Consider the following 25,526-nt stretch of genomic DNA (forward strand, 5'->3'; position numbering starts at 1 on the left):
GAACTTAATCATTAGTACTCTTAAGGTAGTTTGTTATGTAATAACAATAAACAACAAGCATTCTGTGAGTATTGCATGGCAATACAGTCCCCTACTAGTTATAAATTCATTGTAATGGAACGAATTTCTAACTTGATCTATAACTTGTCATGGTGTAAACTACATAAAAATATCAAGTCAAAATCTTCAAGCATGACGAAAAAAACTGTTGAAAACTGATTATTTAAGTGAATTTTCTATGTCCAAAGACCATAAGTCTGCACAAAATTATCAGACTGGAACAAAATTCCAACTTGATCTGTAACTAAAGTCATGATAAAACTATATACTAATTATCAAATCAATATCTTCAAGAATGACAAACAAACCTACCACTAAATTCTTCAAACAATTTACCAAAGAAAAGGAAAAAAATCCAAAATGTCATTTAGTCTTTTAAAAAATGAGTTATTTCCCTTTGAACAGAAATCTACTAATTAATAAGTATTTCATCAAAAATTTAATTCTAGGGAAAGGGCTTTAACTGAACAAAGAGAAAAGCTAAAATTGTGAAAATTGAACTTGACCTGTAACTTGTCATGATAAATCAATAAACTAAATATCAAATCAATATCTTCAAGCACCAAGAAAAAAGTCTGGAAAACTGATTTGCCAGACTGACAGATGGACAGACAGACAGATAGAGTGCAAATCTAAAGTCCCCTTCGTCGGTAGGGGACTAATAAAACAATATTACACTCCTTATATTTTTTCCGCAAACTTAAAATAGTCACTATACAATAGTAAGAATTTTGTGGAAAAAGTATTGTTTGCTATAATTTTAACAACTTTTATTAGACAATACTTGTGTCTTACCCCTTTGTTCTTTATTTACACATGGCAGCTATGTTGATTGGCTAGAAGGTTAATTGGACATAATTTTTAAACCAGATACTCTGCTCATGTTTGTGGTCAATTTTGGTTGCAATCAATGGTCTGGTAGTTTCAGAGATGATTTTTGTTAACAGATGATGAAGGATGTCAAGTGATGAATATAGCTTACTCTGTTCCTTTGGGCCAGATGAGCTAAATACAAAACTCCTTTACCCATTTTGACCAGGCTCAGATGAAAATGTTCTTGGATGGCACCTTTAAAATTTTTGGATTTTCTCCAGTCTTCACTCCCTCTTGCATAGCTCTGATTCCTTAGCTGTGATTAACTAAACCTTTTTTGTTCATTCAATGCTTGTTTAAGGTTCTGGATTCCAAAATATTTGAAGTGTCACTATTAGTTGAAATGTGCAGAACACGGCACTTGCTTCTTATTAACAACCCTCACTAGCAATGAACTCAAACATTTTACCAGTAGAGATGAATTCAAACTGCAATTTGGTAAAAATATTTTATTGGGTAGGAAATAAAACCCTTCCCCGTATTCAGTTGATGTTTGCCTGGCCATTTACATTTTTGCAAATTAAACTGTCCCCTTGAATAAATACAATAGCAATTGTTCTCTGTGGAGTTCTTTTGATGGAAAATTAAAATTTCTCCTTGGAAAAAATAATCATTCATTGATTAATTTGGCTGTACAAAAAAAATAAACCAGTGATTTGAAGATGCAAGATACTATTTTCATTTCACATTTAACAACATTGCTGTATGAAAGCTACTTTAAAGTAAAGCAGATGTGACCCTTTTCTTTTCATATAAAGATATATTATGGGCGTAATGAAGACAAACCAAAAGGGTTTAACCCCTGCCTTCTGTTTACGTACAAGTCCCATGTCTTCTCATTTGTAGCTGCTTTTTCTTATTTGTATGTTAAGGAATTTGGTGTTGATAGATGATCTTTGATGATTTCTAATGAATGTATTCAGAAAGTTTGTTAAAGTGGGTGATTTAGAGCTTGACATATGATTTTGAAGATTTTATCTCTGTCCATGTCATCATTTTTTGCAAATCCATTGGTTAATTTTTCTCAGTAGATCTAGAGAGATCCGAAGAAATTAAACATTTTGAAAATTTCAAAGTATCCTCAAACAAGAAGTAGTTGTGGAGAAAGTGCAACACACAATGGGGTGACTATACAGCCCCAAATTCCTAGAATAGCAACTTGATAGGGCTATACTTTAAACAACTAAAAAGTCTCTTGGTAGTTGATGCATTAGTCATGAATATTCATACACAAATTGGAATGCCTTTATTTAATACATACAAGACTGGCTTAGGTTGTGGTAAAAAATCAAATGATATTTTGTCTGCAAGTCTGAAATCATATATGAATGAAAATAGGTGTGGTGTAAACTTCAATGAAGCTGCAACCAATCAACAGTAAAACACCTAAAAGTGATATTTTGAAGACGACATGTGGGGATATGCTTACCACAACAATTCGTGCAACTATTTTTTTATGGGGGGGGGGTATAAATTTTAGTTATGACCTAACAACCCAGTGTGTCTGATTCTTCTTAAATTGTTTGGCAAGGGTAAAAATATAAGTTGGGATTTTTTTTTTAGTGTTTTGTTTCTTTAGCATTGTGTGCGAGTTTCATAAAATTTGGATGAGGAAAACTTGTTAAGACTATGGAAACAAAAATGGCCGGACAGAAGGACAGAATTATCAATAATACATGAAAATATGTCAAATGAACATCTTTCGCACAAAATAACTTAATCATGAAAACTAATTACTGCTCTATGAGCCATGAAAATGTCAGGGACTATTATACCATAATATCATTCAATACACCAAATGTGGTTGATTTATTACTCTGAAAATATCATGTGATAATAAAACATTTGGTCAGTCATTGAACCATTAAAATTAGGCAAAAAACAATGAACATATGCCACAGATACTTCAGACAATTAGGCTTCTGTATACAGGATATGGATTATCCAGCCCTACTACTGTGTGAAATAGAAAGCTTTTTTGTAAAATTCTTACGCCATTCCTGCTCCTTAATTAGCAGTCCTTTGTCTAACATTCCAAGACATTTGTCATAGGCAAGACAACAAAAAAAAATTTCTCATCTGAATGAAGTATTAGCTCTGGCAGAAATTAAGACCTTTTCATGCAATTTCAGACATGATTTCTGACAAGTTTCTTCATGTTAGCCAGTAAATTTTTTCAGTTGCAAATGTGGTAACTTTGTGAAAGACACATGCATAATAGACCAACACAAAAAGATGGCAATAGCTCAACCAGTTTCTGGTCGTCTTATAATTAAGATATCCTTGATAAGTTGACACTGAATGATTTTTAATTTTTATTCAACTTGATTGAGTCAATAAGTTAGATATATAGTCAGTCAATGCTATAAAAATCTGTACATATAATCCAGGTCACAGACCACATTAATATACAAATGGATAATAATAATCATGTTTATAATCATGATTACAGCAACCCTGGACTAGTAATCATGATTAAGAAATGTTCTTGAGTTATAGTGAATATCACTGATAGATTTCAAAACTGTGAACAGATATCTGTAATGATTGAAATGACAATAGTTTAATGAATAATTGAAATGTTCTACACACATACTAGAAAATGGTTCAATATGTCCAACAACCAATCACTAATAATTATTAGTTGTACAATAACCAACAGCCAAAGGCTGACAACATCCCTGATCATGACCAACAACAATTCTTTGATTCTCATGAGTACGTAAAATGTAATTTTGTCAAGTGTGTTCATGTTGCTACAGTTTCATATAACCATGGTAATATTCAAATGAGGCTACAATAAACAAAATTAACAAACAAAATAAAAATAAAGAGCTAAATGCTAAACATTCACACTATGATAATGGCTACATAAACAAAGACTAATAGCTGCACGAAACTTGAAATTTGAAAACTAAATGACATATTATGAAAAAAGAAGTGAAGAATATGCATGTTTTAGAAACAAAAAAATATTGAATACCATTATCCATTTGTATATTTCTTTTTTCATATCATACAAAATAACAAAAGATGATAGCTTGTCAGGAAAGCTCAGAACTTGGTATGAAGTCCACTTCCTGAGTTAGAGAATGAAGTACAAAAATAATGATATCTTTTACACATGGTTTTATGGTTTGGTTTTCTATTCCGTTGGTTTCTTTTCTGTCTATTTGTGTTTCAGAATTTTGATCAGTCAAGTTTGGCCTTCCTCTCCCAGAGAATTGTACCACTGTGATGGCTGACAAGTTATTGCGTTGATTAGAAACACCCAGAACACACACACATATCTCTCAGTCTAATACCACAACATCTGAATGAAGCGATGGTTTTATTGGTAGCAATCGCCATGGGTTTCTAGCGGTTCTTTTGAAATCATGTGGATTTACCTGTCTTCTAATTTTCCTAGAATAAAATTATAGAATGTAATTTTTTTTGGTCTTATACACATATGAAATATCAATTTGGTTTATAAATATACATTAATTTTAATCCATGGGGGATTCAGTGATTTCCAAAAAATACTGGATAGCATCTTTGTCCTAGTTTTTTAGTCATATTCATCTATAAAAGATGTTGTGTAAAACTACATATCAGTATAACCTCATTTTTGAAATTGCTTGCATATTAAAGAAAGCACGCTAATATACTAAACAGAATTTATTTTCTGCGCCAGTATCTGAAGCATTTTTTTATTGGTTGTATATATATGTTTATTTTATCACAAGTATCTAATATAATTGTCTTGAAATTTAAGTTTGATAAATTCAAATTCCTCTGAATGATCAAACCAATTTTTTGTTGTGCATAATGTTCTATTATATTGTATGAGACCTATGCAGGTGGAATTCTATTATACCTATGCCCAAGACAGTGGAGCATAGTTTAATAAAATTCCAACACAGATGTTGCATCAGTGCCTATGTGATTAAAACAATGTGAAAGTAAAGATTTTGAAAACAGACATCAGATCTTCTATTTTCAAGCATTTATGTCCCCAAAGTTTATCAAATATATCAAAAAAAATTAAATTGAAATATGACGCAGCAATATTTCAAATAATAACACCCTAAGATTACCTGGTAGCTTCAGTAGCAACAAAGTAAACATCATCTGGAGCATCTATCCAGTTTATCATCTGCATTCTACCGCGCCCATTCATATGATGATTCATTACATTACCCCTCTGAAAATTAAAACCACTGACATTAAAATTTTGTACTGAGGTTGGTCGTTTATTACTAAATATAAATTTGGTCTTAAAAAGATAGGAAAATTGATTGAAATCAAATTATGTCTACAGATAAAATCAGACATCTATTGTCTCACTTTAAATGTAACTTTTTTTTTAATAAGAAAATTAAATAATTTACCCTTTATCAAGTTATATGAATGCTTAATGAAGAATATAGAAAAATTACACCATCGCATTTGCTATCCTACATAATTTGGTCCAGTGTTTTACTGTATGCAACAAATTGGTCTCTTTCATAAATAGAGTATTAGGCACATCATATTAAAATTTATAATTGTGTTAATTATGCTTGGAACATCTTTAGCCACAAGTGAATCTTGAAAAAAATCTTGAGAGACATCACATTTGCCTGTTTTGCTATAATGATATATAGACTTACCATGCCGTGCCTCATTACAGATCCAATCTGTCTGATAACACCCATGCTAGGTCGCTTTGATGGTGGACCTATAAAAAAAACAAGAAAGGATCATTACAGCTGTCCAGGTAGACTTAGTTTTCGTTATGGTAAAATTTTGTTGTTCAAAAGTCAGAGGTTCCCCGTAAGATGTTTTTTCATGTACTTGCTATTGTTTAAATTGATTTTTGTGATGTGATTTGGCAAAATTTTGTTGTGGAATAACTATTTGGAATACTATTTATTAATACATACGTTGCACTGTGATTATCGATGGATTGATGGATGTTTAACACTCAGCTGTAATCTTTCAAAAATATTCAGGATCAGAACATGTTAATATGATATGAATATAAAGACTGCTTTCTACTAGACAGACAGGCCAATACACAGTGCTTTGTACTAGACAGACAGGCCAATACACAGTGCTTTGTACTAGACAGACAGGCCAATACACAGTGCTTTGTACTAGATAGATTTGTCAATACACAGAATTAGACAGACAGACAAATAACCACAGCTTTGTACTAGACAGACAGACAAATAACCACAGCTTTGTACTAGACAAGATAGGTCAATATACATTTGTTGTACTAGACAGACAAGCCACTAAACGTGCTTTGTACTAAACATGACAGGCCAATAAACGTGCTTTGTACTAAACATGACAGGCCAATAAACAGTGCTTTGTACTTAACAAGACAGGCCAATAAACACTGCTTTGTACTTAACAAGACAGGCCAATAAACACGGCTTTGTACTAAACAAGACAGGACAATAATTAAACACTGCTTTGTAATAAACAGGCCAAGTCAGATTTTTAACATGCTCACAAGGTAAGTCTATAGGATGACACCTGCAAACTTTATTCTGAAGCCAACCTGTCTTTGTGTTTCTCATAAATGGCAAATGCTTGGAGGAGAAGTAGCAGATACCAATTAAAATGACTTACAAAGATTCAGCCTCATGACCTCTCTCACTCAAGGCAATTACACTATTATGAGTTTACTCTTTATATAATATGAATTCATAATTGAAGTGATACTGACCGTCTATGCCATTTGTCTGTTCATATCCCCGTTTCTTCATTATAGATGGTGACATAGATGCACTATTCAACTTCGCTTCTTGGTACCTTTCATTAAACCATTGTTCTGTTCAAACAAAATATAATAATCTTTAATGACAGGCATATGAACAAAAAGCACTTACTTTCTTTTTCATTTGAAATGTCGACATATTTCAAACTAGATAACTTACTATAGTTTTAGGTAATTCAACTTTTAAAAAAAACCATGAGAAAATCTCAAAAATTCACCCCCATTTGCATTGATGACAAAGTTATGATCTGCTAGAGGAAACCCCAACAATATCACCTTACTTTACTATTGACAATTATCAGGAATAAAATAATACCAACTTCAGTTCAACTGTGAACCATCAGTACAGCTTTTGATAATTGTGATAATGTGTATAAAACTGAAAGCAGGCTTATAAGTGTTCCAGGGACAGGACATTTAACAGACTTTGAATTATTCATAGCTTATCATCTAATGTACCCTTACAATTACAATGTTGTGATCCTGTGATTACTACTGTTACTTACGGGGTTGTGAAGCAATTCTAGGGAAAGCCAGCCGCTCAGGTTTCTTGTGATCATTTTCTCCTTTAAGTAACAGAGCTGGTTTTTCCATGCTGGTATCTATTCCTAATTTAGCTACAACTGGATCTAGAGTAGCCTTGCCCCTAGGCCGAATCTGTGGTACATATTTGCCCTCTTCAGCTAATCTGAGCTGACCTAAAAACAAAAAGATCCACTCTTTAAACTGAATACAATAAACATCATTTTTAATACTTTATGGTACATTTTTACTTACTCTGAAAACACAAAGAAAGCAGTAAAAAAAATTCTTATTTCTTAATTATTATAATTTTGATATAACAAGTTTTTGCTCACAAATGACACCACCCCCTTTTAAATATGTGGCAAACAGTTGATGAGTTATGGATGTGAAAATGCAGCAAACAGTATAGCATGCTTACAAGAATTTTGATACTTAATTTCAAGAAGTTCTAAAACCAGCCTACCCCTTCCTTTGCAGCGGGAATATTAAATAGGTAAAATGGAAGAATAGAAATGTAGCAGATTCCATTGACTTTATACTTACATTCTTGTTTGATGGCTGCTATATTGATAGGAATGAACGGAGATCTTGCTGCCCTACGTGGATTAAGTATATCATTACACAACCGTCTGGAGATTCTAGTTAATGAAGTCGTTACAAGACAGAATGCAGCTCGAGTTTTCATCACTGGTCGAGGACTACCAGATCTGACCATCAAACCGTGAGCTGTAGCAAGATGTCTGGCAAGGTGTGCCTTTAACCGGAATTCCTAGGGAAAAAAAAAAATAGCATCGTCAAATATCAATATTCTAGATCAGTTAATAATATGCTATTTCTGAGCAGCACTTCTGATTTAATGAAAATATAATTCAAAGGGCTGTACCTATCAAGCAATGGAAAGCTGAAAATATATCCCCTTCCACAGAGAGAATTTTAATATTCATATAATTCATTTCTGTTCTGAGCAGTAGTTTAACACATCCACCCTAGATCCAAGATAATTTTTCGCATAAAAAATTAAAATGACTGTACCAGAAGGCAATTACCGTGTATAATAAAGAAATTGAAATGGACAAATCCAGATTAACAATGGCAGAATTTGCTAAAAGGTGGACTAACATATTCTGTGCATAGTTTCATTTTATCATTGCCCGTCATTGTTATTGTATACATCCACATGGAAAAATCAAAATAAGGTTTTTTAAACTGTTCAATCTATTTTCTTCTTTAATTGAATTTGTTTGTTTTTGTAATTAATAAAAAGATTCCCAACTTAGAATTTACTAAAGTCTACCTTTATGTATACTGTGGATTCATTTTTATTTGTGGATACCAATTTTTCATGGATTCTGACAAAGTGAACATTTTCTATATGCTTTGTATGCAGACTTTGGTAAAAACACAAAATCAAATATCCACAAAAAAACTTTTTTTTCTCGATCAACAAAAATTGGTACACACGAAAAAAATAAATGAATCCGCAATCGTTCATATCATCTGATTTAATTTTATACAAAGTACAATTTTAACATCAAATGAATAAGCGTCATAATTTTACAAGAAGAATGCTGGAAATATAATAATACAAATACAATTCACAAAGTTACTCACCTTCCCACATCCCGCTATTGTACACTTCTGCATTCTCATTGAATTAAACTGTGCTATTCGTTCTGAAAACAAAGTTGTAACTTATTTCTTATTTAAAACTACTTCTCCAGTTTATATTTTTATCTTTAAAACATGCCTTTGGTCTTGTTACTTTCACAGAATTGGATATTCACAACAGACCATTTCTGGTGATCCATAACATAATGGACAAATGCAAAGCATGCAGCAGTTTGGCAATAAGGGAACGGACAGGTTGGCTCAGAGTCAGGGTAGGGTAATATGCAATCCTGCAGACTATTACCTTGTCATAAAGAATTTAAAAATCACACACGGCATGTCTGTCTAGTACAAAGCAGTGTATACCATCAAGTCTGGTGATTCCGTTCTTCTCATAAGTCTGTGCATCTTGTTAACCTAGCGTTGAATGTACAGACTTATTGGATGAACGCAAATTCGGCCAGCATTGTATATACATCTCATTAACATGTTAATGTCCTGAATATAACAACTATCAATCATTTATTCCAAGATGATGTTTGAAATTGTAGTTGTCCTTATAGATTTAATTTTGTTTGAAATGTGCAACAAAACACTTTTTTAATGTGTAATTTACCAATTGTATAAATATGAACCCCATCAAAGTTTCAGATTAATCAAGTATCAAATAAAAAGACACAGCAAGAATATAGATAATTTTCTTGTATCATTCAAAAGTTTCATAAACTAGATTAATTAATTTTTTTCAATGAATATCAAAGTAAATGCTATTTATAATTAAAAATGAAGTGAAACACTTCACACATTAATACCTTGTCTTTGAGCAACAATACCTTGTCTTTGGGTTGGTGCTGGCCTCTCTCCGTCTAAAACAAAACAATTGTGTAGAAAGTCAAAGTGCTTGTAAGCACTGGAGGGTAAAGATTGCTTTAATTTATCAGTAGGAAGTCAAACATTTCATCGTATAAAGCATTGGTTGTAGTTGATTCAACTACAATTATGGACAAAGGAAGATAACTCCAATTTTAAAGATTACTAACAATGAAATCATTGATATTTTTGGAACAGATATTAGATTACAGCACTTTGCAAAAGTTATGAAATTTTCTTGACAAGTGTAACACCATTTTGAAACTTGAATATCTGAGCATATATTTCATTGATAAATTTCTGGAAATGTTCATGGATAGGATGTTTAGAAAGTTATGATCAATGCACTATATTTTGTGTATTTAAAAAGTAGTGATAAACCTTGGAAGATTTAGATATCAAGTCAGTACCATAGAGTTTTGATTGCAATTCATGCAATCTTTACCCAAAAAGCAATTAGTAAATTACTGACAACTGAAAATGTCAGCAGTAATAAAACGACTTTTAAGAAGATGACCGAAATAAATAATCAAATTTTATTAATCTGTATCCTGTAACATTTCCCTTATGCATGTAACTTTTTTAATGTTTCCCCCCCCCACTCTTCATTTATTTAGTACTTACATTTTATCAAATTTACCATGAGTCCTAAATGATGTTAGTAATTATACAATACTTAATGTTTATCTTTCCCAACTTACCTAATCTAGTAGGCATTTTGAGACCACCATATTTTTTCCAGTAAATCCAACATGAAGAACACAATCTGCATTGCATGTGTGTTGGACCCCATGAGTACCACTGACTTGAATGGGCAGCTGAAATAAAATAACACAATTTTTTTTATTTTCTCAAGAGGAACAATTCTAAAAGACTTTCTGATACTGCTATCATCAAGTAACTGTTCATAGAAATTTTTTTTTCACCAAAGTTTTATTAAATGTGTTTTGATGCTATATCAATAACTGTTTAATCCAGCATTTTCTCACTCCTTTATAAAACATTTATCAATTTGATGTAATTGAGATGATTAAAGGATGTATCATCATTCTGGTCTTATTGTCTTTTAGTGAGTTGCAGTCTTACTGTCCACTTCACAACTGACATTTTTCAGACCCTTTTGTTTCAGTGGTATAATATAAAAAAACACAACATCTACATTTTCAATTTTCTGAGCAAAATGGAGGATTTACTATAAATTAACTATATAGAAAATACAAATTTGGTTTTATTTGATCAACAGTATGAATTGGTCAATATTTATATTTTTGTGTAGAAATTCTAGTTGGAACCACACTCATCATATAAATGTATTTCATATCTTGAAATGATGACTTACCATAACAACTTTCACATGCTCTGCCTGACACTTGGCCATCCAAACCATTAGTTTTACCATCAATAGCTGCTGGGTTAGGTTTGTTACTGAAAAAATACATAATGTACAAATCAAATATTCAGTTAATCCAAAACAAAAACAAGATTCTATGTCTATAGGACACCATGCCCCACTCACACTATATTTTGATGTTCAGTAAAATGTGAAATCAGTTTCAAAATCCTAATTTGACAGCTGTTAAAAATTTCAGATTACATGTGAACACACTTTGAAGTTAATGAGATCACAACTTCAAAGTAAACTGTCTTGTTAAAAAACATATCTTCTGGAAGTCTACTTGTTTTATCAGTAACTTATGACTACTTACTACTGAAATTCATATAAAACAGTTTTGTATACTATCTTTTAAAATACAACTAAACAATTTTTTTTTTTATCACTTGGTTTCTTTAATCTAACAGTGCTATTTAATAGTGCTTATAATTATAAATATAGAGAAAGAGAAAACAGACCAATTCAGAAATGGAGTTGCATTAAAACATAACTGTTTTGGATATCTGATTGTTCCAGATGAAAAGAGAACACAAGTAAGGGTTTCAGAAGATGAATGCCTGAATGGTCTATTCCTAAATACACTGAGCTCAATACTTACTAGTTTGGAATGTAGACCTGCTTTAATTTACTTTCTGCTTCTGCTGCTTTGATTCTTTTCTGAAATAAAAAATTATGAAAATAGCTTTTAGTCTTAAATTAAACTTGAATGTAGATTTAATTGCAAAATGGAACAGGAGGAGGTTATAGGCTAGATGGCATATCTGCATTTTTCCATGCACTTTTGTCTGGTTATAGACATTTTACATCAAAGCTCTTGACTGCATCTAGATTTGAATTACAATTTTTACCAATCAATAGATTAAAGAACATAAAGTTGTTGACCTACTTTTCCTTAGTGTTGACGAACATCTTACACTCCAACTGTGCATGCATTGTCATGTGCTAGCATAATTCAACCAGTCAAACCACCACTATTAAGCTGGACTAGGCTAAGGCCTGACCTATTCATTTGAACAAATATCATTACGTACATGCTTAGAATGTTCACACATCTTACTAGTTAGTAGACTAGTATCTTTCAGAGATCTGGTCACAACCAAATTTCATCAATTTGCGAAGAATTAAGTCAAGTGAATTGTAACATTCAGGTTTTATATTTTTTTAATAAGAAACTCATTATCTTCTTCATGCCAGGACTGTTTTGTAGATATTTGTAGATTTCACTTTAAAATAGTTCACAAGACAGTGGCTAGACATAAATGCTTAAGAAAGCAAAATTCCAACAATTCTATTTTAAAATTTGAGCTGCCACCTAAGTGTTGATGTGTTCACCTTGAGTGAGGGAGGTCAAAGGTTTGATCCCAGGCCAGGTCAAACCATACTTCAAAATTGATATTTAAGGCCTCAAGGCCGAGTTAACAGCATTAAGAAATAAGACCAAAAACAAGTAAGTTATGAGTCAGAAATATGTGTATTACCTCACAATAAAGTAAAACATACCTGTTGAACATATCTGTCTGTAGTTTTCCACATGTAATAATACTCTATTATACACTTTAAAGATTTCCATGGTAACTGAAAATAAGGATATTGTATAACTATAACAAACATGTATAAAATAATTATATAAATAAGTCCCATTTGTACATATACACAAACCATTCATACTTGAATTAAAATAAAATAGCAATCAGCTTATTATTAAAGGTGTTAAGTTTGTGTGGTTTTTGTTTTGAAGTGTCTGTCAATGTTCAGAAAGATGTTATTAAATTGTGGGTTATCATATTTTCAATGGATACTGAATACATTTTATTTCATGCGATGCCTCATATTTGGAAAACAAGAAAGGGAACAAACAAAATGTAATTGACACAAAATCAATATACACATGTAAGTTAAATAAAGATAACATGGAAACTCTAACCATCAGATACATAGCTCATTCTAAAAACTTACAAAGTCTTGTCTTATATCATTAAAATCTTTGCCATATTTCTGTAAAGCTTCTTCGAAAAGATTTGCTTCTGATGCAGACCATTCCTCCATTTCATCCCTGCACAAAACTGGACCACCAGTGGGTACTAAACTATTAGCACCTTTTGATGTGTCATAAGTGGCCTTGTGTAGAGTATCCATGGCATGGAACTGAAATCAAAAAGACAATGAACATTTAACAACAAACAAATGTATTTCCTGTTTCCTTACTTTAACACCTTAATCAGGAAATTTAAATAAAATTATTATGAGTGGAAGTATTTATATATTTAAAGGTATCAGGACTAAAGTACAAATAAAATTGTGTGATATGAAGTCTGTGCCTTATGACACTATGGTACATTTATTTACAGAATGACCTTGTCCTAATTGGCATAACATTTATCAGCATTTTAACTGCCATCATTTAATATGATCAAATTTTCTTTACAGCAATGCATTTTGTAAGATGGTTAATATAAGCCCAAAGTCAGACAATTTATATTTCCATCTGATATCAAGTAAGATTTAATACTATGATCTGATAACATCTTTTCTTAATTGTGTGTGCATAAGAAGTCAATAACTTATCTACAAGGAAAAATGTGTATATCATTTCCTGACATAGAAATATATATATGGTTTGTAGGTTGGTAGGATATTTTTTATTAATCGGTTAAAATGCAAAAGGATTAAGCATGCTGCAATATCTGTTTTGTTGGTGAAATGTTTATGTGTGAATAGATCCTCATTAAAAGTTGTGGTCAAAGCTCAAATTTATGCTAAACGCAAAAAACCCTATACATGTAAAATATTTTGGGGTCTTACCAGTGTAATATCTCTTGAAGCTGCAGCTGCACTCATGTGTAGACTTGGTTGTCTAACAGTACTTGTACAATCTAATGCTCTGGCAAATGTACCCACAGACCTGTCAAAAATATTACATTAACAATATTGTGTAGACAATGCACTAAGAAATACTATTCTTACATTTAAACATCAACATACTACTATAAGACTGTCTAAATCAACAAAGTATTAATTATTTTCTAAACTAGTAACACAATTCTGATCCTATCCAGCTGAAGAGTGCTACAACTATTTTGCCAGCAAATTGTTAAAGATAAGCAAATGAAGATGAATCAGATAATTATACTTCTTTGCCAATTACTACAGAGAAACACACAATATTTTTTGACAGGGGTTAGAATTCCTGAATCTCGTAAAATGTTGGAAAAACAAAATAATATTTTCTTCTTATATCCAAATGTTCACTTTTTTATCAGTTTAAAACTTGATGACATAAATTTCTATGAAAAGATGTATTTAAGTAGTCCCAAGATAATTTTACAACAATCACCTGGCTATAATGAGGAACTGGTCAACTTGTCTATCAGACAGGCCATGCTCAGGTGTCCATATCAGTTCTTCCAATTCTTCCATTTTTCTGCAATCGTCTTCTCCTTCTACAATACATATGATAACTGAAGTCAAGTTTTTGTATTTAAGATATTAAAAATTCAAAATCTATCTTTGCAAACAAACTCCACCCCCTTTGTAAGCAGTTAATAAAAGGATATCTACAGCTAACATCACAATTACCTTTTTCACATTTAAAATGAAACTAAAAGAAAGTATGAATGTAATAAACTGCTTCGCTGAACGCAGCTGGATACGACCGCCGAGGTCCAACCCTGAACAGTTGGGGCAAAAATGGACACAATATTCAAGCTTGATACAAGTCTGAATTTGGATTGTAATTAAATATTTGACACATTATAGGTTTCTGAAACAGAATAAATGTAGTCAAAGAACTTGAAATTGGTTATATGATTTGAATTTATATTCAATTGGAGATTTCTTGCTGTTGTGCAAGACACTGTGCTGTTGCGCAATACTTAGTAAATCTGTTTTCAGACTATATACAAAAAATTAGCAAAATAAATTGTGACCCCCAATTTTTCTTTGGAAAATTGACCATTTCTTAAATCTTGAGGGGAAAAAATTGACCCCCCCCAATAAAATTTTTTTTTTGTTTACCCCCTCCAAAAAAAAAAAATATTTGAAGAAATTTTCTTTTTGTAAAATGTGGTACAATTTAAGAGACATCCATACACTTAAACACAAGTTATTGTCTGAAAACTAGAAAATGCTTGTTTTAGACCCTTTTTGGCCCCTAATTCCTGAACGGTTTGGGCAATTACCCCCAAAATGAATCCCAACCTTCTACTTGTGGTATTGAACCTTGTGGTACAATTTCAGAGCAATCAAAATACTTATACACAAGTTATTGTCCTGAAAATAGAAAATTTCATGGACACTTTTTGGCTCCTAATTCCTGAACGGTTGGGACCATCACCCCCAAAAACAATCCCAACCTTCCTTTAGTGGTATTGAACCTTTTGCTTAAATTTCGTAGAGATCCATACACTTTAACTAAGGTTATTGTTCGGAAACCAAATGTCTTCAGACGACATGATAGCAATATACAACTGAAAAAAAAAAAAATTTTTTGCCGTCGTATAAAAACTTTACGACAGTTTTACTCTATTTGATTTAATAATTTTTTATATTAAATTGCTAAATCAGATATTCCTCTTTTCTTACATATTTCATTTGTTTAACCTATAATTTTGAAATTCAACTTGGACAAAAACACATTCTTGGCTGCATTTACAAGTTGGCAACTTTGGTTTAATGAGGAGGATGTAAATTTTAAACCAATCTGAATAACCATGCTTTACTTATAAGGATCTGACAATGCTCTATTCTACTTTCTGTTTTAAAGACCTTTCAGGATCCTCTGGTATTGTTACAACTTAAAATAACCGGTCAAGTGCTGACAATATGACCCTTTTGGAAGCCCTGGGCAGGAATTTCATTGGCTGATGTAATAATTACCATCAAAGAAAGTATAATGGAATGTTATCAGTTCTAAATGATTTAACAGTACTTGATCCTTAGATCTATTAATGAAAACAAATAGGACAGACAGACTAGTTAAACTCCTTACAGAACAGATATAAAATCATCCAAACCTACCTGGCAGTACACTTGGTAAACTTTCAGCCTGGAACCTTGATCCTACTCTAATCTCTCCTTTATCTGCTAACAATGTTCTTTGTGAAGGGTCATAGACGAGTGAATAAAAAAATGTGTCCTGAAATCATATATACAAATTTCATGTCAATAACTCCATTCTTTCAAACATTTAAGGGGCCTCGATGGCCGAATGGTCTAAGTAGTTACTACTGTAATCACTAGCCAGTCAACACTGAGGTTGTGAGTTCGAACCCCGCTAGTGCGGGTGCACTCGACTCCAATCTTAATTGACTAGGATTGTCAGTTTTCCTATCGAAGGTCAGTGGTTTTCTCCGGGCACTCCGGCTTCCTCCACCAATAAAAACTGGCTGCCATGAAATAGCCCAAAAGCGGTGCTTAAAAGTGGTGTTAAAACACCAAAAATCAATCAATCAATCAAACATTTAAAAGAACTATGATTTGTAATATTTCATGTAATAACTATTCTAATGTACAATGAGCTCCCTTAAAAAAATGTGATGGTCAAAATATCTTATACATTTTTGTAATTTGCTTAATCCATAGTTTTCAATTTTCCAAATTCCTATAACATTATTTTAAATACTTGTCATTTTATTTAGTGACTTATTACTCACAGTTTGATGAATATTTAATTTTCTTGTTTACATTTAACCATATGGATAATATAGATAGGTAATTTTGCTTACATCTTTGTTTAAATATGTCAACAGTGATTCTGTTTCATTTAAGAGAGTGACAACACATTTTCCTCTAATATGTGTTGCTGGCAAAGTTTCTACTTGTCTTGATAAGAACAATTCTCTGTGTTTTAATTGGTGTTTTTGTTTTTCTGATACATCTTCTACCCTGGCTTCAATTTCACTATCTTCAAGCATATCTGCAATAAATTAATTAAATACATGTACATTTTTAACTAACTTTCATTATTCACAAAAAAAAATTATTTTCTAGTAAAAAATATGCATGTTTCTTCTGGAAAATATCAATTCAAACTTCTTTTGCAAGTTTCTTAGCACAAGCTAAATATAAAAGTGGGCAGCTAACATAATTTTTTTTAACTTTCAATTTGTTTGTACTTCAATTATCTCCCTTTAATGTGTCATTCTCTATTTCCTCTATGCAATTCTTGTAGAAACTAAAATATCAAAAAACATCTGTCTCCACTATAGTCTATACACTTTAACCTGTCAATAAACATGATCAATAAAAGAAGCTAGGACACCAGTAGTGTAAACTATTTTTGTTTAATTAATAGAGAAGGAAGGTCAAGTAATTGGAATTGTTTCTAAGAGTTCAAAAGGCCTAGAATGACACACATTCCATAGTAGGTTTAATAGATATATAAAGTTTTGATATACACTTCTGAATTCCATATAAAAAAATATATACATTATATGTGTGTCTAAGCTCCCAGATCAATCCTAATTAGAGGGGGGGTGTGAAACTGGCTACAGGCATAATTTGAACAAAACATTATTTATCAACTTAATTCAGTCAGAAAAATGCATATATGTACCGGTATATAATTTCATGTTATGCCATTATGTTAAATAACTTTTGAGCTTTGAGTTTACTGTGGAAAACTCACTTTAAACTATGTTTAAATCAGTATAACATGACCAAAGGTCAAGAAGCAGTAAAAGATTGACCTCAAGCCAAGGTACAGTACTTTGCAACAACTGGCATACAAATTCTACATGTTGAACTTTCACTAAAAAAAGCCTACTGGAATTTATTTTTCTTAACTATGATGCATTGAAGTGAGTAATTTCAGCCTACTTAAAAATGTGTATTATTGCAATAACAGTCTGATAAGTGTACTTTTATTTCAAAAGCGAACATTTTTAATGCCAGATGATGACTCTGCAGTGATAAAGCTCAAATCATAAACCGAATACACGAAATCCATGTGTGTTTTTGTCAAGTAATGTCAGGTGATAGTACTTCCTTTCACATTCACTTTTTACACAAGTAATTGCATGAATACACGATAACTGATATAACCTTATTTATATATTTTGTAAGCTTTAAGGTCATAATTAAGTTTCACATCTCACTCATGCATATGTATACAACTTGGTTTTCTCTGTTTTTTTTCCACCTCAAAACATTTTAATTTCAATCAGTTTCAATATTGTCTGACAAACATAAGCATTAATTGCCAAAATTATATAGTTGCAAATCATTTATAAAAGAGAAACAACTTCAAAAAGATGAAACAATGTCCACTACCACAGTTTACATGTCAGTCTGGGAAACAGTTAAACCTCAGTTTTCTGCCAACTAATTAACCCTTGTTCATGTTCAATCAAAATACAGATCCCCTGTGCAAGAATCTGACAACACTCTGTTCTTCTCTCTGTTCAATTATTACATCAACCAATGAGATTGTGGCATACAAATTTTTGAAGATGTGTTATCAATGAACAAAACCCGAGGATCCTGATTGGACTTTAAAATAGAAAGTAGATCAGAGGGTTATCAGATCCTTGATAGCAAAGCATGGATACAGGATCTGTTAATCAGATTGGTTCATATTGTTTGTAAATTTTTTAAAGCAGTGTAAATCAATTAAAGTTTTTTTCTACTTAGTATTCCTTATGTTAGTTTATGTTCGGAAAAGTGTGTCTGAAATCATTAAAAATCATTCATAAACCTATCTTATTTCTTAATGTGTTAATTATAACCATGTTCAGATTCTATCCAAAGATTTAATGTACAATTTATATCTTTTTTTAACATTTATTCAATAAATTTAAAATTAAAAAAATATTTTTATGTCAGACAAGGAAAAAATTCAATGCAGACTCTATTTTTTATGCCAGGAGACAGGAAACAGACTTTATATATTTAAGGCCATAGCAAAGTTTATCAGGACAAATTTATATTTAAAGCACTTGTACTGAAACATAATCTTAGAGGTTTTCCACACAAACAAATTGTAAAGGGTTTTGTGATTGCTGCTGTCAGTGTAAAAGTGTAATGTTAACTGTAAAAAGTAAGTCCATATAGCAGTAACACAGATTTTTAAACATTTTTCTTCATATGCTATTTCTTGATCTTGAAGATAAGCTTCTATCCAAGTTATATAACAATCCATTAAAATGATTAAGGCTTTATTATCTTGTCATGAAGAAAAATTTAAGACCAGACCGTCTGTAAATGTCAACTGCAAAAAACTAAGTCAACCTACTAGTAAAATAAAAAAAAACAAAAAATTATTTTAGACATTATCTCTTAATCATAATAAAATGCTGCGCATGGCGCAGCTTGATACGACCGCAGAGGTCGAACCCTGAACAGTTGGGGCAAGTATGGACACAACATTCAAGCTTGATACAGCTCTGAATTTGGATTGTGATTAAATATTTGACACAGCATAGGTTTCTGACACAGAATGAATGTGGTCTAAGAACTTAAAAATTTTAAATTGGACATTCACCTATTATGGTCCAATATCCAAAATCTAAATACATGGTTAGATTCAGCATATCAAAGAACCCCAAGAATTCAATTTTTGATGAAATCAAACAAAGTTTAATTTTGGACCCTTTTGACCTCAATGTGGACAAAAATGATAACAGGGCCCAAAAATCAAAAATCTAAATACATGGTTAGATTCAGCATATCAAAGAACCCCATATATTCAATTTTTGTTGAAATCAAACAAAGTTTAATTTTGGACCCCGATTTGGACCAACTTGAAAACTGGGCCCATAATCAAAAATCTAAATACATGTTTAGATTCAGCATATCACAGAACCCTAAAAATTCAATTTTTGTTAAAATCAAACTAATTTTAATTTTGGACCCTTTGGACCTTTATGTAGACCAATTTGAAAACGGAACCAAAAATTAAGAATCTAAATACACGGTTAGATTCAGCATATCAAAGAACCCCAATAATTCAATTTTTGATGAAATCAAACAAAGTTAAATTTTGGACCCTTTGGACTTCAATGTGGACCAATTTAAAAACGGGGCCCAAAATCCAAAAACTTAATACACGGTTAGATTCAGCATATTACAGAACCCCATATATTCAATTTTTGTTGAAATCAAACAAAGTTTAATTTTGGACCCCGATTTGGACCAACTTGAAAACTGGGCCCATAATCAAAAATCTAAATACATGGTTAGATTCAGCATATCAAAGAACCCCATATATTCAATTTTTGTTGAAATCAAACAAAGTTTAATTTTGGACCCCGATTTGGACCAACTTGAAAACTGGGCCCATAATCAAAAATCTAAATACATGGTTAGAATCAGCATATCAAAGAACCCCATATATTCAATTTTTGATGAAATCAAACAAAGTTTAATTTTGGACCCTTTTGATCTCAATGTGGACAAAGTTGATAACGGGGCCCAACAATCAAAAATCTAAATACATGGTTAGATTCAGCATATCAAAGAACCCCATATATTCAATTTTTGTTGAAATCAAACAAAGTTTAATTTTGGACCCCGATTTGGACCAACTTGAAAACTGGGCCCATAATCAAAAATCTAAATACATGGTTAGATTCAGCATATCAAAGAACCCCATTTATTCAATTTTTGTTGAAATCAAACAAAGTTTAATTTTAGACCCCAATTTGGACCAACTTGAAAACTGGGCCCATAATCAAAAATCTAAATACATGGTTAGATTCAGCATATCAAAGAACCCCATATATTCAATTTTTGTTGAAATCAAACTAAGTTTAATTTTGGACCCTTTGGACCTTTATGTAGACCAATTTGAAAACAGAACCAAAAATTAAGAATCTAAATACACGGTTAGATTCGGCATATCAAAGAACCCCAATAATTCAATTTTTGATGAAATCAAACAAAGTTCAATTTTGGACCCTTTGGACCTCAATGTGGACCAATTTAAAAACGGGGCCCAAAATCCAAAAACTTAATACACGGTTAGATTCAGCATATTAAAGAACCCCAAGAATTCAAGAATAAAACCCCATTGAAATTGATCAAGAAATAAGCAATTTATACGAAGTATCTTCTTTTGCACAATACTGTGCAATTGATTATTTCTTGCTATTGCGCAATACTGTACAATTGACAATTTCTTGCTATTGCGCAATATTGTGCTATTGGATATTTCTTGCTATTGCGCAATACTGTGCAATTGAAGATTTCTTGCTATTGCGCAATACTGTGCAATTGAAGATTTCTTGCTATTGTGCAATACTGTGCAATTGAAAATTTCTTGCTATTGCACAATACTTATTATATAATAATTTACACATCCTGTTTGGTGTGTATCTCCTACCATATCATTATTATTTGCTTTTAAATATAAATCAGAAATAACCAACTTAAAATGGAAAATTTTAAAAGAAAAAAAAAAGGAAAAAAAGAAAAAAAAAAATCCCCCCCCAAAATTTTTTGAACCCCCTTATGATTCATCACCCCCAAACTCAATCTCAGCCTTCCCTTTGTGGTATGGTACCTTGCAGTACAATTTCAGAGAGATCCATACACTTGAACACAAGTTATTGTCTGGAAACTAGAAAAATGCTTATTTTTGGCCCTTTTTTGGCCCCCAATTCCTAAACGTTTCGGGCAATTACCCCCAAACTCAATTCCAGCTTTCCCTTTGTGATATGGAACCTTGTAGTACAATTTCAGAAATATCCAAACACTTACACACAAGTTATTGTCATGAAACTAGAAAAATGCTTGTTTTTTGCCCCTTTTTTGGCCCCTAATTCCTAACATTTTGAGGCAATTACCCCCAAAATCAATTACAGCCTTCCCTTTGTGATATGGAACCTTGTGGTACAATGTCAGAGAGATCCATACACTTACACACAAGTTATTGTCTGGAAGTTACAAAAATGCTTATTGTTGGCCCCTTTTTGGCCCCTAATTCCTTAACTGTTGGTACCATAACCCCCAAAATCAATCCCAACCTTCCTTTTATGGTATTGAACCTTATGGTAAAATTTCATGGAGATCCATTCACTTAAACTAAAGTTAGAGTGCGAAAAACCAATGCGTCTTCGGACGACGCCAGACGACGACGACGACGACGACGACGCCAACGTCATACCAATATACGACCAAAAAATTTTCAATTTTTGCGGTCGTATAAAAATTAAAGCTTCTGGCAAAGTTTCATAAAATTCTATCAAGTTTTGACCAAGTGATACATGTCTAATAAATTTAATCATCAGACTACATGACTTGTACATGTCAACTGCAAAAACAAAATATGTCCTTTTATCAGTAAAATGCAGAAAGATGGAAAAAAATTATTTTCATTATATTGATCTAGATACTATCTTTTGATCATAAAAAAGCTTTTTCCAATTTACATAAAATTGCATGAAGGTTTGACATCTAAAAAAACTTTAACCAGTCTAAATTTAAATGTTAATGCTGCCAACAAATGTAGGATCAATATGTCTCATTTCCGCAACAAAGCTCAATTATAAAATTATTTCTTCAAGTGAATGGCAACAGGACCCAACATTTTCACACAAATACATATAACGTCAACAAACCTTTGAGGTCTACAGCTTAAAACAAATAAAAATCTCATTTCACTGTTCTGAAAAGCTATTACTGGTTCAGAGTTCTCTTTTCACTTTATTGTCATTATTGATAATTTATTCATTTATTTAACAATAAATAGAGAATCAGATAGATATCAAATGTACAAAAATACTTCTAAGTACTTAAATGTAAAAAAATCTAGGGAGATTGTCTGCAAAGATTTAGTTTAAAATATGAGAGTGAATAAAATGTGATTGGGTATTAACTACATGTGTACACAACATTCAAAATCACTGAATCAGGTTGTACTTCGCCCATTGCAGACCAAGTTGTACTTTCATGCAAGCAGGACATATCAATACAGAGTTTTAGGGTAATCACAATGACCTTCACCATTACAAAGTGTATGAAGCTGCATGTATCAGTAACAAACTAAAACATTAGCTTAAAAAGAAATTTGAAAATAAAAGGTATGAAATGTTTTGCTATACATTGTTTTACTGCGTATGTAAATTTATCTAGATAAGAAATGTCTCTGAATGCAAAATACATGTATAAACCTTGTATGAAACTACCAATTCTTATATACAGAACAACTTGCATTGATTAGATATTGATTTATTTAAAAGAAATTTATATTACAAACTTTCCATTTTTTTTGTCCTTAGTTGTTATGAAAAATGTATCACTATTCATATATATTTTTTGCAATTTATACTTACAACTTGTAGTCTTAATGACTGATATATCACATTCAGTTGACAACAGTCAACATCACAAGTTAAAAACTATTCTAAATAAAATATATTTGTCCTTTAATCAATGGTTCACAATTAACAAGAAGACTGCTTTCGCATGTTATATCTTTATTTTTGCGTTATATGGACTTTAAGCTGATATTATGCCCTGGGAATGGGGCTTGTTTACATTCTGAAAAGGTACAGCCCTATCTCATCAATGAACTAAAGTTAACCAATCACAACCCTCTCATTGCCGGACTATTTTCGTTTGTAGTACAAAATCCACGTGCTTATGTTGTTTTTCATGTGTAAATGGTCCCTATTTACACATATCAAACTCTTGAAGTTCTTAAAAAATAATGTGATGATGCTGTGTTTCCACGACAAGCACTGTCAACACATGGAACTTATGTGCAGTCAATTTTCAATAGTAGAATGAAACTTACTCTGGTGTTTATCGGCAAGCAGGGTAAGTGAACTGGAGATGTCCCTTCTTCGGTAGAAACACATAACTTTTGCTTCGACGTTGCCATTTGGAGTCTGAAAAAATGAAAATAGACATCTGATATCGAAGCCATTTCGATCACCTGAACACGTGACCACCCAGTGTGATAAATTAACACCCCATGAGTGCCTCTTTGCCCTTTACCGGCCTCACTTTATATTCTTTTTTGTTAAACAACTAATTTTACGACATATAAAAGAAAAATAAATAAATTGCTGTACCTTGTTTAGTTCCTCTATACGTCGAATTTGGTATGGAGTTGTGGAACTTGTCTCAAAATAGACGTAATCTGTAATAAGAAAATAAAAATTCTTTGTTTAAAATTAATTTGTAGTATAATCCTTCCGCCAAAACATAGTCCATTTTAAAAAGCTTCCTTGTACTGTAGTGCCGGTTGAAATTAAATTTCACATATTCTCTGACAAAAATAATTGTAACACATACTGAATATAAGAATCTATGCATTGATTTGAGAGATAAACATTCGTAAATCCATGTTTTAGAAAAGGAGAAAAACTTCTTCCTTCTGTCATTCCGACCGCTTTACTGCCCCCTTGAGATCCCCAAACTGAACTCCCTTTTCAAATTACACATCAAAACATTCACAAAATGGATTGAATATCCATTTTCACTTGTAAACAAACACATTTTCAAAAAAATGCGGTTAATTTTCTCTTTGAATACATGATTATGGTGACACAATATTCCAACGCGTTTGAAGAGTGGGGTCCGTCCATGCTGTTTCCCAAAAATTCTTCCGTACCTCCTACTCTGTACATATTTGCAGCCATGACTGGTAATTATTGTGTTGTTCTTTCAGTTGTGTTCCAAAAGTCCAACAAGCCGACAAAAATACATCAATAAAATATGGGTAGTGTCCGGTCAGTATCACCCCCAGACGACATTTCATGGAGTCGCCATTTCTCGGCTTTTCTGTCTTCCTCCTCTTTTCACACGTGACGTCATTCGTCCTTCGGCGGCTTTGGTTTTCACTCCGAACTATTTTGATGTCTTTCATAGAGATTACATATATATATCTTGTAGGGTATCAAAGTTCATGATTTTTTTCGATGAAAATAATGGGAATATTTGAAATTTACTTTAATTATTGTTATTATCTAGATCTAATTAATTGATTGTTTATCTAAACTTAACTTTTTAAATCCTGTATTTTATACAATGAAAATCAATCATTAGGCCAAATAAAAAATGATTTGTTATATCTTGTTTAGTCACGCACGATGATCTTCATATGTTTTCTACCACGTAAGCAGGCCAAGTAAAGCTGAATAGTATTTGTAATTAAAAGGATAGTATAATCATAAAGTTTAAGTCAGCGTTCATATGTCTTTCTGTACACAATCCACATTCTCAATACGTCATTAAAATATATGTTTATTTGTTATTTGATTTGAGGAAAAAGGGGGGATATACTTTTCAAAATATATAACTATATTCAATCTGTTAAAGGCACGCGGGGAACTATATATACTTATTATCTTTTTAGGATATTTCTAATTTGATACACCCGATGGACTACCGTATATATATATTTCGTGTTCAACGATCGGGTTGGAAGTAATAACTATGATTTCGGTTTAATTTGGAATGATTAAGATAAACATACAAATTTTGATAGACGGTTGCGAGCGA

The 25,526-nt window shown here is 31.9% G+C and overlaps 1 protein-coding gene across 2 annotated transcripts; it reads right to left on the reverse strand.

Moving 5' to 3' along the window:
- Nucleotides 1-3,235: 3,235 nt before the first annotated feature.
- Nucleotides 3,236-24,847, reverse strand: LOC127738690 (metastasis-associated protein MTA3-like). 2 transcript variants are annotated; one of them, XM_052250026.1, is made up of 20 exons: nucleotides 24,637-24,846; nucleotides 24,095-24,162; nucleotides 23,815-23,908; nucleotides 16,805-16,995; nucleotides 16,098-16,215; nucleotides 14,416-14,521; nucleotides 13,884-13,983; nucleotides 13,038-13,226; nucleotides 12,582-12,656; nucleotides 11,680-11,738; nucleotides 11,028-11,113; nucleotides 10,390-10,506; nucleotides 9,631-9,684; nucleotides 8,822-8,883; nucleotides 7,754-7,979; nucleotides 7,192-7,383; nucleotides 6,635-6,739; nucleotides 5,568-5,635; nucleotides 5,013-5,119; nucleotides 3,236-4,338 (listed from the first exon to the last, which is right to left on the reverse strand). In XM_052250026.1, exons 1-20 carry the CDS (start codon nucleotides 24,662-24,664, stop codon nucleotides 4,227-4,229), a joined length of 2,157 nt encoding a protein of 718 aa, XP_052105986.1. In that variant the 5' UTR covers nucleotides 24,665-24,846; the 3' UTR covers nucleotides 3,236-4,226. The 2 variants fall into 2 exon arrangements, with proteins under 2 accessions (XP_052105986.1, XP_052105987.1); XM_052250027.1 differs by lacking the exon at nucleotides 5,013-5,119 and having other exon boundaries at nucleotides 4,190-4,338; nucleotides 24,637-24,847.
- Nucleotides 24,848-25,526: the final 679 nt, after the last annotated feature.

Source organism: Mytilus californianus, unplaced genomic scaffold, assembly GCF_021869535.1.
Source record: "Mytilus californianus isolate M0D057914Y unplaced genomic scaffold, xbMytCali1.0.p SCAF_4, whole genome shotgun sequence".
NCBI classification, from domain to species: Eukaryota; Metazoa; Mollusca; class Bivalvia; order Mytilida; family Mytilidae; genus Mytilus; species Mytilus californianus.